Source organism: Dermacentor albipictus, chromosome 6 (assembly GCF_038994185.2).
Source record: "Dermacentor albipictus isolate Rhodes 1998 colony chromosome 6, USDA_Dalb.pri_finalv2, whole genome shotgun sequence".
Taxonomy (NCBI): Eukaryota; Metazoa; Arthropoda; class Arachnida; order Ixodida; family Ixodidae; genus Dermacentor; species Dermacentor albipictus.
This window is the reverse complement of record NC_091826.1, coordinates 130,267,222-130,282,367: the sequence shown is the minus strand read 5'-3', so window position 1 is coordinate 130,282,367 and position 15,146 is coordinate 130,267,222. Positions and strand designations below refer to the sequence as shown.

General features: G+C 50.9%; 1 protein-coding gene across 5 annotated transcripts in view; it reads right to left on the bottom strand.

The window, feature by feature from the left end:
- Positions 1 to 15,146, bottom strand: part of LOC139061367 (uncharacterized) — a 409,988-nt gene that overhangs the window by 108,005 nt on the left and 286,837 nt on the right. For all 5 annotated transcript variants that reach the window (XM_070541329.1, XM_070541330.1, XM_070541328.1 and 2 more), the window contains one exon: positions 4,262 to 4,331. In XM_070541329.1, the coding sequence (XP_070397430.1) occupies positions 4,262 to 4,331 (70 nt within the window). The remainder of the gene's footprint in view (positions 1 to 4,261; positions 4,332 to 15,146) is intronic.

Sequence of the window (15,146 nt, the reverse complement as noted above, 5' to 3'; positions counted from 1 at the left end):
GGGCGCGAGATTAAGTCGCGAACGTCGGCTTACCCTCGCAATCTTTCATTCGCGCATACAACATATGGCGGGTGGCGAAGGTGTTATCGCCCTTGAACTGTGTAGGGAACATCATGGCGACACCGACGCCGGCGGTAAAATGTGACTTGAGTGTCCGTATATTGCTGTCGCAATAAAAGCATCGCTTTAAATGCGTGCGGATGCGACGAACACATTTGTATATATGTGAAGCAGAGTTTTAGTTAAGCGGCTAATCAAATGCAATTTCTTGCAAATTTTATTACTGCGCCTTCGGCATAAAGGAGAGTGGCTCGTGCATGTGCTCTCGGATACCTGTGGTACGCAAAGGGACAAATGCGGCCATACTCTCAAAAGCAAGTGAGCATTGACACGATATAACTATATATGCGATTGTGGCCTCACGTTTACAACATCGTGCTGCTGTGCTTGGGGACTGAGGCTGGTTCCCTTCATTCAGCATGTAATTTAGATTTCCTTCAAATGACATAGCAGCAGCATCGACCACGTCATGATACTCCGGAAGGGTCCCGATATAAAGCTTCGCACTTCAATAAACGATGTCGAAACGAAAAAAAAAAAACAACTAATTCAGTTCGGGTTCAGAGCGCCCTCATTTCATTCCTATTCCGGTCCGGAGAAATAAAAATTTCTAACCGTTCGCGAAATGGTTCAGCACAGTAAACTTTATCCGGTCCCACGGTGAAATTCTCCACATTGCTGTTCGCCGACTTGTTCGCATGACGAATGTGCAAAAGTTATCAGCAGGTAAAAGAAATAGGCTTTCTGGCACATGGCCGACAAAAATCACTCTATTAGAACAATATCGGTGATATTACGGTGATGTCGGTGAACAGTTACGGTGATTCGATGCCATCGGCGACGCTAGAACGACCTCTAACCTTTTGAATATAAGTGAACGGCTATAAACTCTATCTGTCCTTAAAGCAGGCTGGCAAAATCAACGTGTGAACGGAATCATGGAATCATGGCACCTGGATCACTTTCCAGGAGAGGACTGCTGCCCAGAGCACCTCTGGCCGCGTCTCCTGGCAGTTCGATTACCGGCGCGCCTTTTGCTTGACAGCAGCATTCATTCCTGGCCACCGTACATCACTGCGAGTGAATGTTTTCGTCCGGACGATGTCTGGACGCTCGTTATGCAGGGTACGACGAACTTCGACGCGTATATTTTCCGGAATTACCATCCTCTTACCCCAAAACAACATACTCTTGTGGGCAGACAGTTCATGTTGCATGGGCCTGTGTACCAAGACAGGAGCTTTTCTGACAAGCCAACGTGACGAGTCGGCGACCACAAGAGTACCAGACACCCAGGCGAAAAATGCATGTCTCTTTGTTGGCGATCGTACAAACGCCGGTGCTTCTCTTGCGAGGTCAGGAGGAGAGCACGGGCAATTTCGCGTGCTTGGGCTGCCCTGGTGAATACAGATCGCTGTGACGCGTAGCTGTCGGCACCGGCCGAGCGTTAGAGCGGGAGACGGAGCAGGAAGCAGGAAAACCTAGGTTCGCAAATTCTTGCCGCACAACTACTTGAATGAGAGATCGCCGGGGCGGGTTGGCCAACGGCGGTGTCAAGTGGGCGTGAATGCAAGAGCGCAGGACTTGTAGCCTCGAGCTTGCCTCGAACAATAACCATTGAGGGGACCATTTAAGGGTGGTGAAGCGGTAAGGTTAGGGAGCCGTGTTAGGGAGCTGGAAGAACTGTGGAATGACGTGGTGGCTTTCCTTGACAATGACGTCGATGGTGGACACATTGTTGAAGACCAACAAGTTGAACGCGTCACCCGCGATCCCTTTGAGTACGTGGCTGACTTTTTCAACCTCGGCCATTTTCTAGTCAACTTTCCCCAAAAACGAGCCCATCTTGTATGTACGAGACATACAATTCAGTAGAAGACTGAACTCGGGTAGCAAACACTTTTTCAGCAGCCAGCTGCCGACCCGTGGTATTTCTAAAAAGGTCGCTGGGCCTCTCCTTGAAAGCATCCCAGCTAGAGATCTCGTCCTTGTGTGTTTGGAGCCACACACGAGGAGTTCCGCCCAAGTAGAATGGGACATTTCCTAGCATAATGGTAAGGTCCCAGTGGTTGTTTCGGCTGACACGCTGATACAGGATGAGCCAGTCCGCAACGTCGACATTATCTTGGCCGGAGAACATGCCAGGATCGCGGGGATTGGTAACTGTAACTTCCCTTTTTATCGGGGTCACAGGAGTAGAAGCAGACTAGGTGTCGTCACCGGCAACTATGGCGGAAAGGAGGACTGTGGAGTGCCCGCGTGCATGTCCACAAGAAACACGCTATTGCATGTATCAATATGAATATTTCAAAATCAGAACTCACATCGACCGTTGGCCAGCCCTTCCACAGTGAGTTCAGTATAGGGGAAAGGGTGCGATATCTTGCGAAACATGGGCCTGTGTGCGCAGCATGGAGCGAAAGTTTGGGAATCACACACAATACACGATTATTTCTGCGGCTCCGGCTCATCGTGGTCATCCATCTCCATGGCCGAGCTGCTAGAGCACGTGATGAAAGCATCTCTGGTGTCTCGTGGTCTGAGACGAACAACCAGAGCAGCGGCTTGTGATCCGTGTGAAATTGAAAATGCTGGCCAAACCCGTAGTCATGGAACTTGCTAAGTCTACCACAACAACGAGCACCTCTATTTCGATCTGTGCCCAGTTGCAGATGCAGATGCCTTGGACGAGCTTCTGCGCACTGCAGTTCACTTTACTTTTCAAGCGCTAACATCAGAATGTAGCTGCCAACTGCCAGAAAAATGTATTAGACGCGAAAATTTGCATCTCCACATCATGTTTCATCACCTTGATGACAACGCAAAAACGAAACTTCAGTTTTCTAGCACACATTTTAAAACACGAGAGCTTTGGATAGTGAATTAGTCAACATGACGGATCAAGGCAGCCGTGCAGCCGCCATGCGTGTCGCTAATGAAGCCCCAGGTTATTGATCGCTTCAGCTTCGATAATCGCTCTTGTACGCTGATTCTTTCTTTGGCCAACAGTTTTGTAGGTATCACACAACGAACAGCCTCATGTCTTACAATGCACCATAAGAAAACCACCGTCCAAGCTGTTTGGCAGCTCGGTTTAACGCGAGCAAGGAATACAGCTTTTGACAGCTTGAGAACGGATACTCGACTCGCTTTATTCAAATATAAAGGCAGGTTTGCCGAGTGGCTGTGGTGGCGCCTCAGTCAGGCAGGCGCGTTCGTTCCAAAAAAGAGCAGCGAGCAATGATCCCCACGGCGGGGACAACGGAGCAACGGATGGTTGCTACATATTCGAAGAGCTTTCGCGCAACCCATTGTTCATGCAATGGCCGGTTTGTCCTATCTATGACTTTTGGAGCTAGGATCGAGATCTTCGCGCCATCACTGCAAAATTATGTTCCTGCAATGTCTAGAAGGGTTACGGCATTTAGATGGTTCTTGGCGTTTATGACATGCACCTCATTTTCAATATTACCATGCTAGCGCTGTAACTGTGCAGAGGTAGCGATCGATGACACTACAACTGTAATATTACATTTAAATCGATGCTACCCTAGTAAGCTGACGCCGCCAATTCTCAGTGCTAGAAATAGTGCTATAAACGTGAAGCTTGACTTATTTGTAGGTTGATCCTCCAAAAACCAGCCTGAATTGGGACATGGAAAATCAGCCGCGACGTGTCAGTTGCTGTAGCATTCTCCTAGTGAAAAAAAAAGGTCACCCGTTCAAACCCTCTCTGTAGTGGCCGTGCTCCGATACAGGCTCTCCACTACTTTGCGTTATGGTACTTCAAAGAGCTCCCAGTTGCCAAAATTACTAAAAAGTCTTTCCCTCCTTTCTCTTAGCCTGTAGCGTTCTTTTGGGAAAGTTAAAGCGCCTGGCCTAATTTTTGGAAACAAGGACAAGCACAGTTCAGTGTGAGTCCAGTAAATATAACACTTCCTGCCACCTCTCGCCAAGATAGAAAATTGTTTTGTCCGTTTAAGTAAAAAGGCTGGAAGAAAAATGTGTACGTGGTTCGTGCTACAGTTCTGTCAAATACTTTCAGTTTTTCGGAGAACTTCCACTACAGACGTTTGCAACAGGCCTGCATGTTTACATTTAATTTCATTCTGACGTTATGAGGCGGAGCAAGCGAAGTGAAAAAAGAGAACATTAGCGAGAACTAGAGAAGCACAAGAGCTAGCGACAGTAGGCAACTTACCTGAAGGCATCTCGACAATCTTCGAAGTTAGGGTGAGGCAGTCCTCGGATTGACTGCAGACAGGGGTCACCTAAATAAGGCAGCAAAAGCCAGTTACTCAAACAAGCGACACAAACTGCCGGCGTGCATATGTTCCTCACTTTTGAATGTTCCGCAATACCTATATTAGGAACTTTAAATGTTCGAGAAGAGAACGAGAGAGAGAAATTGAAGTCAGGAAAGCTAGGGAGGTTAACCAGACGAGCATCCTGTTTGCTACCCCGCACTGGGGAAAGGGGGTACGGGGATGAAGAGAGAGCACAGTTCCGCGCACAGTAGAAAGTTCGCGCCGAGTCTACACATGGTTCCCGAGACCTGTCGACTTGGGGTATTTCAAGAGTACTTTCGTGGCTTTCTGTGCCATCGAAGCGTACGGCCCCGGTTCAAGGATCTTCATTGCGGAAAATGGTATAGAGTTCAGCTGATTTAGAGTAAAAGGCATGCGCTGTCAGTGGTTTGTTTCTTGACATTTGTTTGTGGGCTGTAATTCACAAAACCCCGAGGAACAACTTTTTCAAGAATGTAAGACGAGGTTTAAAAAACTTTAGTGACAGAATGGTGCGGCACTATAGCCCGCATATACCGCATGTCATATGCCAAGGCGTTACGTATACATATACCTAAATATATAGAGGGAAATTTCTTCCATTTACGGACAACTCCACCGATTCTGACACCGGTTTTTCTGCAACACGGGGCCCTTAACACTGTCGCATTATTACACTTGCCGCAGTTGATCACTTGCTACATGAAGTGATGTGCAACTGTCACCCGAGCCGAGCCGTGGAACACGAAATGGACCAGTAAGGCGAGACTTGATCGCGTTGGTTGTTGCCTCAACCGCAACTTTCCTACAAGACATCACGAAGCATGACACTCGTTGGCAAGTAGTGGCTGTGCCCTACATGTACAGCAACATCCAAGACCGTCAAGCGGATTGCGGGAACCGGAGGCCGAGAAAGTACACCATGTGCCAATCTCCGAGCCCGTCTTTTCTAATGATTATGAAGCCGATTAGCATTCTTTCACTATTTTCCCCTATTTAGGCTTTGTACTATGTTTGAGCTTCTTTACTCGGCGCTCTTACTAAAAAAACAAAGAGAAAGACTTGAAATACTTCGGTACTTGTCGATATCGAACCTGGGATCCGACCACAGCAGCATGATGCTGTATCTGCTCACTCGCGGGCTTGGCAACAAGGGAGTAATTCTCAGTGTTAGCAGACGCCGACACGTCAACAATGCGATTTCCATGGCCACGCAAAAGCAGGAAGGCTTTGCGCAAGCCACGAGATGGCTCAGCGTGTCCACAGGGAAACGCGAGAGAGTATGTACATAGGTCAAATTTCACGCCTTTCGGTGCTGGCTCTTTCAGACCTCTCTATTGACCATAAAGTACTATTTCTGAACAGGCGCCTGCACGTTCTTTCATCAATTCATTATTTGCCGCCGGGAAGTAGCCGGTCTTTCGGTATTTCATAAAATTTTGCATCACAGCACACTTCATGACGACTTCATACTGCGGCGTCAGTACATTTCAAACCGCGACGATCACCGTAGTGGGGTAGGAATTGATTCACGTAGCACCAACTCTTTCTTTCAGTCTTTCATCCCCCGCACGCCTCAGAAACGGAACCACCTTCGTGTCGTTTCCATCACGGATAACAAATTTTTCGCGAAACATTAGCTAACAATGTATAACCCGGAGACTCAATACGTTACCAGAATTCACTACACTTGTTTATTTGTTTGCTTGTTCTGCACTCCCCTCGTTAATTCCTTATGACCCCGAGCGCATTGTAAATCAACACATTGTACTGGAGAAGAACGACCAGCAGGCACTGCTTCGAGAACAGCAAGATGATGATGATGACAATGATGATGACAATGAGTGGTTGGAAGCCTTGTGCCCGTGTTGCCGAAGCTCCGTGTCCTCTCGCTGCGGTGCTCTGCTACCTGAGCGTTTTATCAATTGAACTATAACAGCTCTTGACATTTGGTGGACGTGCTGGGCCCTTCCTAAACCTGGAACTATGCAACCGGATGCTGCCTACCGTTTCTGCCATGCCTCCGGACACCGCGCAAGCTAATCCGCCCCTGGCATCGCCTGTCGTCTGCTCCGGTGTCTACATGAACGAGATCATCCAGTCTTCAGCGGCAACGACGACCATGACGTGGAGCACGTGGATAATTGGCTCTCGTCATACGATCGCGTGAGTGCGCATAACAAATGGGATGACAAAGCTAAACGGACTAACGTCACCTTTTCTCTTTCTGAGTCCCTAATCTCTGGTTCCGGAATCATGAATCCAACTTTCCACCTGGACAGCATTTACCCATTGTATCAAAGACGTCTTCGGTCGCCCTGCTGTGCACAAGCTTCGCGTAGAACAACGCTTGCGTGGCCGCCCTCAGCAAAAGGGTGAAAACTTCACCAGCTACATTGAGGACGCAGTTGACCTTTGCTGGCACATTAATCCCGTCATGTCCGACTCTGAAAAGATCAAGAATGTCATGGAGGGCATTGAGGGTGACGCCTTCCAAATGCTCTTGGCGAAAAATCCTCAAATGATTGACGAGTTCATTACACTGTGCCAGAGCTACGATGAGCTCCGCAAACAACGCCTTACTACGCGCCGAGCTGCCGTGCCCGACGACACGATTTTGGCTTTAACCGACAGTTCCAGCACTGCTCCCGCCCACTCTTCGTTCCTCGACCGAATCAAGGAATTCGTTCGCGAAGATGTCGCGCGCCAGCTGTCCCGGCTGCCTGCTACCCAGTCGTCCGAGTCCTCTTTGTCCCCGGAACTCCGACGCGGCATAAATGAAAAAGTCGGCGACGCACTACCTCTCGCTAATCAGCCACCTTCAGCGCCGGTTCCACTTACGTACGCTGCCGTCGTCACCAGGCCAAGACCACGGCCTGAAGTCACGCACTACACCCCCACAAGCGGCTTCTACGCCTCGCCTTCTCCAGCTGCGAACTTTGCCGAGAAGTGGCTTCTGCGTGCCTCCGCAGCCCCTACGCCTAGCTCAGAACTGTGCACCACTACCTAGGCCCCCTGTTGATAATCTGTGGAGTGCCCATGACAACTGGCCGATCTGCTTCGCGTGTGGCTTTGCTGGCTACGTGGCACGGTTCTGCCACCGGCGGGGTTGGTATCTTCCCGATACTGCGACATGTCAAGGGAATGCTCCTGATTCCCAGTCCCGCTATTCGCCTCCATTTCCGCATGTCCTGTTCCCTGATGCTTCAAAACTCGTCGGCCTCCATCTTCCCGTCGACGTTTCCTCTCCCCCATCATCCGCCGTCCTCCAGCTGTGGAGGAAAACTAAAAGGTGCAGTTCCGGAGGCAAGAACTGCGATCTCTTCGAACTGCTCAAGCCCTCGTTTATTCCCTACGAACATCATTGAAGTTTTTGCGGAAGGTGTCGCCGTTCACGCGCTTGTCGACACGGGTGCCGCAGTGTCCGTGATTCCCGACCAGCTTCGCCATACGCTCCGAAAAGCCGCGACGCCGTTTTCTGTCATTTCGCTACGCACAGCAAGCGCAGAGCCAATTGAGTCCTTAGGAACGTATACCGTCCGTGTAGCCATACAAGACAGTTTACACCACATTGAGTTTGTTATTCCCCGTTGCTATCATGCCATCATTCTTGGATGGGATTTCCTCTCATCTATCAAGCTGTTATTGATTGTGCCCGTGCAGAACTTGCACGGACTCCATTTTGTGGCACTCCTGAAGATTTGCCTCCACCTACTGCTCGAGTGTTCGTCGCCACCGACGCTCCTATCCGTCCTTTCTCTTCCGCCCTTGTACCCGTTTCCTGTGCGGCTTTCTATGATTCCACAGTTCTTTTCACGCCATCTCAACTTGCTACACGCCGTCATTCCTTCTTGCTTCCCTTTGCCCTCCTTCCCTTTGCCATACTTTACGTTTCGAATCCGTTCTCGTGTCCATCAAGCTTACATCATGACGAGTGCCTCGGTTTTCCTGATGAATTTGACACGAGCTCTGTGTACGATGTGCCTGATGACTCGTCTCCTCTTCACGTTGACGCCATGGCTCTCCCTTTCTCTGCGCCTTCGCCGGCATGTGACAGAACGTTTGCTCCATTTATTGATCCTAACCTCACTCCGAGTCAGCGCACTCAGATTGTCGACCTCCTTACCCATTTCGAACATCTTTTGACCTCCAAAAACAATGTTTAGGACGTACCTCCACAGTTCACCACATCAACACCGGCAGCCACGCGCCTCTACGCCAACGTCCATACCGTGCGTCCGCGACGGAGCGCCGTGTCATCGATGAGCACGAAGGAGACATGCTTCGACGCGGCTTGATACAGATGTCACAAAGCCCCTGGGCTTCTCCGGTAGTGCTGGTCAAAAAGAAAGATTGGACTATTCGTTTTTTTGTGGGCTATTGACGACTAAACAAGATAACCCGGAAAGATGTCTATCCTCTTCCCCGTATCGACGACGCACTGGACTGCCTCCGAGGCGCTGAATTCTTTGCGTCCTTAGACTTGCGATCCGGTTATTGGAAGGTCCTGGTGGCTAACGCAGACCACCCGAAAACAGCATTTATTACGCCTGACGGCTTATATTGCTATGTGGAGTGACGTATGAACACAGTAGCAATTCTGCGAAAGACGAAACTGACTTTTACTGGGCGAACCTGTGCCCACAAAAACAGGCTACACTTAAAGAACAGTGACAACAGCGAACACAGTCGGTGACCGTCAAAATCTGATCAGCTGGTCAAGCACGTCGGCTTTTAGAGGTCAGTCGCCGAATGTTCCACGGTAACCGCTGGGACCCGTGTGCCTTCCGCAAAGTTCTACACAATTCGCGTCGCGCATACATGGAATCAGATTACGCAAGGTTCGGCGACAGCAAACAGCGGATAGAAGCATCGATAACATTCTAGAAACTTCCGATACATGTAGACGCCTCCTGCGCTGAGCGATAACATTTCTTTTGGTATCTTCGACTGGTCGCCTGTATGCCCCGAAGCAGTGTCGGGTAGATCGGTCGTTTCCCGAGCTCAAAGGTAGGGGAAAAGCGCGCAAGCCGAACGTGCGACTCGCTCTCGGAGGAAGAAAGTGCTGATGCGAAACCATGTCACTACTGCCAATGTCCGATGTTTCGCCTATTCAAAGCTTCCGGCGCTGCCGGAAAAACCGGCGGACGTGCCGGCGGGACGAACGTTCGTCGAAACGCCAGCATGCAGTGGCCTGGCTGCCAAGGTTACGTGGGCCGTCGCAAACAGCAGCGACCCGGCGCTGCGATGACGTTGTAATCTCAATGACTGCTCCGACGACAGGGCTCGGAGCGCCTCAGTGCGCTCCAAGATAGAGGAGAGCAATCGAGAAGAACCAGCTGAACGCAGTGCGCGCACCCTCTTTCAACCAGCCGAAGACAACGCCGCTCGCGAGAGCGCTCCAGAGCGCTCAGAAACGACCAGCCGAAGATAGCATTAGACGTTAACAGCGCTCACCCGTAAAAGATAAGGAGTTCACGTGTCAATCCTGCCCCTCAAAGGGCATCGTCCAGATGCTACAAACATAACAGGAAAGTGAAACACAAAAGGTCATTTGTTAAACAAAGTAACCAAACAAACATAAAACAAACCCCAAGGTGACACAATCCAAAATAAAGTCGAAAGTTCAGCTATGCAACGTACCCAAACTTCATTACCGCTTGTGGAACGGCTTAAGTCGCACAACATGAACTACTTCAGGTCGTGAGCGGCGCTGCTGTGACAGCGAAATGCCGTCTGGCACGACCTCATAGTCGAGTGCGCCATTGCGTCAGATGATCTTGTATGGCACGAAATAGCGGCGTAAGAGGTTCTCGCTCAGTCCTCGTCAGCGTAGGGGGATCCAAACCCAAACACGGTCGACGGGCTCGTACTCCACGTAGCGTCATCGAAGGTTGTAGTGTCGGCTGTCGGTCCTCTGCTGGTTCTTGATATGCAGGCGGGCGAGCTGTCAGGCTTCTTCGGCGCGCTGGAGATAGGTGGCGACGTCGAGATTGTCTTCGACGTGCAGCTGCATGATGACGAGAGTAGTCATCGGATTCCTGCCGTAAACCAGCTCGAACGGCGTGATCTGTGTTGTTTCTTGCACCGCCGCGTTGCAAGCAAAGGTTACGTACGGCAGGACCACGTCCCACGTCTTGTGCTCGACGTCGACGTACATTGCCAGCACGTCGGCGAGGGTTTTGTTCAGGCACTCCGTGAGACCATTCGTCTGCGAATGGTAGGCAGTTGTCCTCCTGTGGCTTGTCTGGCTATATTGCAGAATGGCTTGGGTGAGCTCAGCTGTAAAAGCCGTTCCTCTGCCGGTGATGAGGACTTCTGGGGCGCCACGCTGCAGCAGGATGTTCTCCACGAAAAATTTCACCACTTCGGCTGCGCTGCCTTTTGGTAGAGCTTTAGTTTCAGCGAAACGGGTGAGATAGTCCGTCGCCACGACCATCCACTTATTCCCGGATGTTGATGTCGGAAACGGCCGCAACAAATCCATCCCAATCTGCTCGAATGGTCGACGAGGAGGTTCGATCGGCTGTAGTAACCCTGCTGGCCTTGGCGGTGGTGTCTTGCGTCGTTAACAGTCTCGGCATGTCTTGACGTAACGCGTGACGTCGGCGGTCAGACGCGGCCAGTAATACCTTTTGCTGTATTCTCGACAGCGTCCGGGAGAATCCGAGGTGCCCAGCGGTTGGATCGTCGTGTAAGGCGTGCAGTACTTCTGGGCGCAGCACGGACGGAACAACAAGAAGGTATTTGGCACGGACTGGTGAGAAGTTTTTCTTCACGAGTATGTTATTTTGAAGCGTGAACGAAGATAATCCACGCTTAAATTCCCTAGGGACAACGTCGGTGTGCCCTTCCAAATACTCGACTAGGGCTTTTAGGTCCCCTCGTTGTTTATCGGCGAAATCTTCCGCGCTTATTATTCCAAGGAAGGCGTCGTCATCCTCGTCATCTTGCGGCGGCGGGTCAATGGGGGCACGTGATAGGCAATCGGCATCTGAGTGTTTTCGTCCGGACTTGTATGTTACAGTGATGTCGTATTCTTGTAGTCTGAGGCTCCACCATGCCAGCCTTCCTGAAGGGTCCTTTAAGTTAGCTAGCCAGCACAACGCGTTAATGTCGCTGACCACTTTGAATGGCCTGCCATATAGGTAAGGGCGAAATTTCGCTGCAGCCCAAACGATGGCGAGGCATTCCATTTCCGTTGTAGAATAATTGCCTTCCGCTTTTGACAATGACCGGCTAGCGTAAGCTATCACGTGTTCATGCACATCTTTTCTCTGGAATAGGATGGCACGGAGGCCTAGGCTGCTGGCGTCAGTGTGGATTTCGGTATCGGCGTGCTCGTCGAAGTGCGCAAGTACGGGCGGCGACTGCATGCGTCGTTTGAGCTCTTGAAATGCGTCGGCCTGCGGCGTTTCCCACTTGAACTCGACGTCACATTTAGTTAGCTGTGTCAGCGGCTCAGCGATGCGTGAAAAGTCCTTGACAAATCGCCTGTAGTAGGCACACATGCCAAGAAATCTACGCACGGCCGTCTTGTCGGTGGGCTGCGGCAACTTTGCGATGGCAGCTGTCTTCTGTGGGTTGGGGTGGACTCCAGACTTGCTGATGACGTGGCCTAGGAACAGAAGCTCATCGTAGGTGAAGCAGCACTTTTCTGGCTTCAGAGTGAGCCCTGATGACTTGATGGCCTCGAGTACTGTTGCAAGCCTCCTAAGGAGATCGTTGAAATTCCCGGCGAAGACAACGACGTCATCCAAGTAAACAAGACACGTCTGCCACTTCAATCCTGCTAACATTGTGTCCATGACGCGCTGAAACGTTCCAGGCGCCGAGCATAGTCCGAATGGCATGACCTTGAACTTGTAGACGCCGTGTGGCGTGATGAAGGTGGTCTTTTCGCGATCTCTCTCGTCGACTTCTATTTGCCAGTAGCCAGACTTGAGGTCCATTGATGAGAAGTATTTAGCGTTGCAGAGACGATACAATGCATCTTCTATCCGTGGAAGGGGGTACACATCCTTCTTCGTGATCTTGTTCAGTCGACGATAGTCGACGCAGAAGCGTAGGGTTCCGTCCTTGTTCTTCACCAGGGCTACAGGAGAGGCCCACGGGCTTTTCGACGGCTGGGTGATGTCATCGCGCAGCATTTCGTCGACTTGTCTTATAGCTTCGCGTTCTCGCGTTGAAACTCAGTATGGGCTCTGGCGGAGTGGTTGAGCGCACTCTTCGGTTATTATGCGATGTTGTGCGACTGGTGTTTATCGAATTCTTGATGACATCGAAAAGCAGGCTTTGTATCGTCGAAGCAGACTTCTGAGCTGTTGCTGCTTAATCACGGGGAGACTTGGATTTATGTCGAAGCCTGGCTCGGAAACTACGGTCGTCGGAGTAGATGCGGCAGAATGCGAGAAGACAAAGGCATTGCTGGTCTCCAAAATTTTCTCGATGCATATGCGATCGTCGTGCCCTTGTTGTTCTGCTTGAACTCCTGGCTGAAGTTTGTCAGCAATACTTTCGTGTTTCTTCTGCGCAGTCGAGCGATTCCTCTTGCTATGCAAATTTCACGGTTGAGCAGTAGACGTTGGTCGCCTTCGATGACGCCTTCTACGTCAGCGGGTGTTTTGGTGCCGACCGAAATAACAATGCTGGAGCGAGGCAGGATGCTCACTTAATCTTCGAGCACACTCAAGGCGTGGTGACTACGAGAGCTCGCCGGCGATATAGCTTGATCTTCCGACAGCGTTATTGACTTCCACTTCAGATCGATGATTGCGCCGTGTTGGCTCAGGAAGTCCACGCCGAGAATGACGTCTCGTGAACACTGTTGGAGGATAATGAAGGGGCCAGTATAAGTCCTGTCATAAATAGTAGTTCTTGCCGGGCCGATTCCAGTCGGCGTTATGAGGTGTCCTGCAGCGGTCCGAATTGACGGGTCTTCCAATGCAGCCTCAACTTTCTTCAACTGGGCGGCGATGGGTCCACTCATGACGGAGTAATCGGCTCCTGTGTCTACTAAGGCGGGACTGCGTGGATGTCGAGAAGCACGTCGAGGTCGGTGGTTCTTTGCCTTGCGTTACAGTTAGGCCTTGGCGTAGGATCACGGCTGCGTCGCGTTAACCTGTGGCTGGTACGTCGCATCACCAGGTGGTCTTTCGTCTGCGTATTCTTTGCTTCAAGACTTCGTCGGCACGGCGTCGTGTCCCTATGTCGTCGAGGTAGTCTCTTCGTAGTCTTCGGTGGCAGCGGAGGATCTTCGTCAGTTCGACGAATCGGTTGCTGGGGTGCTATGCAGGATGCGCCGAGTTTCTCGTTCACCCGAGTTTTACCCGAGTTTGCTCAACGGCAGTCAGTGAACGGAGATAGCGCGGAACGCGCCGAAGGTGCAGGCAAAAAATTATGTAGACAAAAAGCCGCGTATGACAACATGAGCGCACCCTGCGCGGCACGCTGCTTCCACGTTTCAAGCGCAGAAGGCTGCAAAACGAAACGCGCCTGCGCCGCGTATTGTTATCAACGGATTATCGCAACTTAGCGATACCGTGACTGTCCCGCTGTCTGTCTGCACCCTTGCCGTGAGCCGCTTGTCACGCCTTTCCGGGGCGCGTCAAGGGCGTGCCTCATCTTTCGCGCACTGTCTTTCTATTCTGCATCGAATGCGGACAGGCTACATGCGGCGCATTCTTGCACCTACACTTTCACTCAAACGAATACGTTAAAATACAACAAATAAAATAACAAACATTTTTATTTCTTTAGGTATCTGTTTTTCGTTTTCAACGCTAGAAATTTGTGATGACAAACGGGGATCGAGCAAATTAATAAATTTTGCACTTCTTGCCGCGAGTGGCGACAGGGAGGCGAAAGCTTAGAAGCGGTACATTGAAGCGGGTCGCACGCACGAGGGCGTTCATACGGTGATAAGTCGCCTAGGGGCGCTGCAGTGCTATTCGCAATAAAGTCGGTCTCCATCCATGAAGGGTCATGGCCACTCTTTCTCTATTAGGGGAATAGAAACGCAGCGCCGCGGTACGGCTGTTCATCGCAGGCGCTTCACTAGGCAATTAAGGCCCCCGCTTTACCAACTAAAAACGACACAACAGCTGTCGCTGCCAAATGGCGGTATGTTATTTTAGAGTGCGTAGTGACGCAGTTCAGTGAAAATGTACCTGTTTATCTTTGTGCGCCAAGCCTCTGCGATACATTGCGAAAAGTGCGTGCTGCCCCAGCGACACAATTCATCGCTTGCCATCGCTTGCCCAGTGAAGGCGCCTCTGAGCGCATGTGCGCAGTATATGAGTGTGTTGTGCAGTCGAAGGTGCTTGCGGATTACCTCTGCTGGAGCCAGCAGCGATCGCAGATGGATATCGTAACGACACCGCAGCACTCGCATTTTGGCTGGTGAGGGCTCTTGTGTGCAGTTATGAAATCAGATTTCGAACGGAGAGAGGTGTTGGAACTGTTGAGTGCGCAGTGCTTGCGATGAAGAAATGCCATGGCACTGGGTCTAGAAGAGAAGAGCGAGCGATTCTCGGACGCTGATCGTGTTTACGACGCTGTGGCTCCGTTTCATCACCGATGACAGAGCAGCCATCTCAAACGACTGCTGCAATACGCACTAATCAGCATCGTCGTCCCCCTCGACGCATCGACGCCTTGCAAGCAGCTACAGTGACGTGCCGATAATTATTTACTGTGCGCTGCGCGCCACAATGCAGGCAATGAAACCGTGTTGTGCGGCCATCTCAGCCCGAGAAGATGTATGCATAAGCCAGCGACAGTCAACGCTTTGTTTTTGAT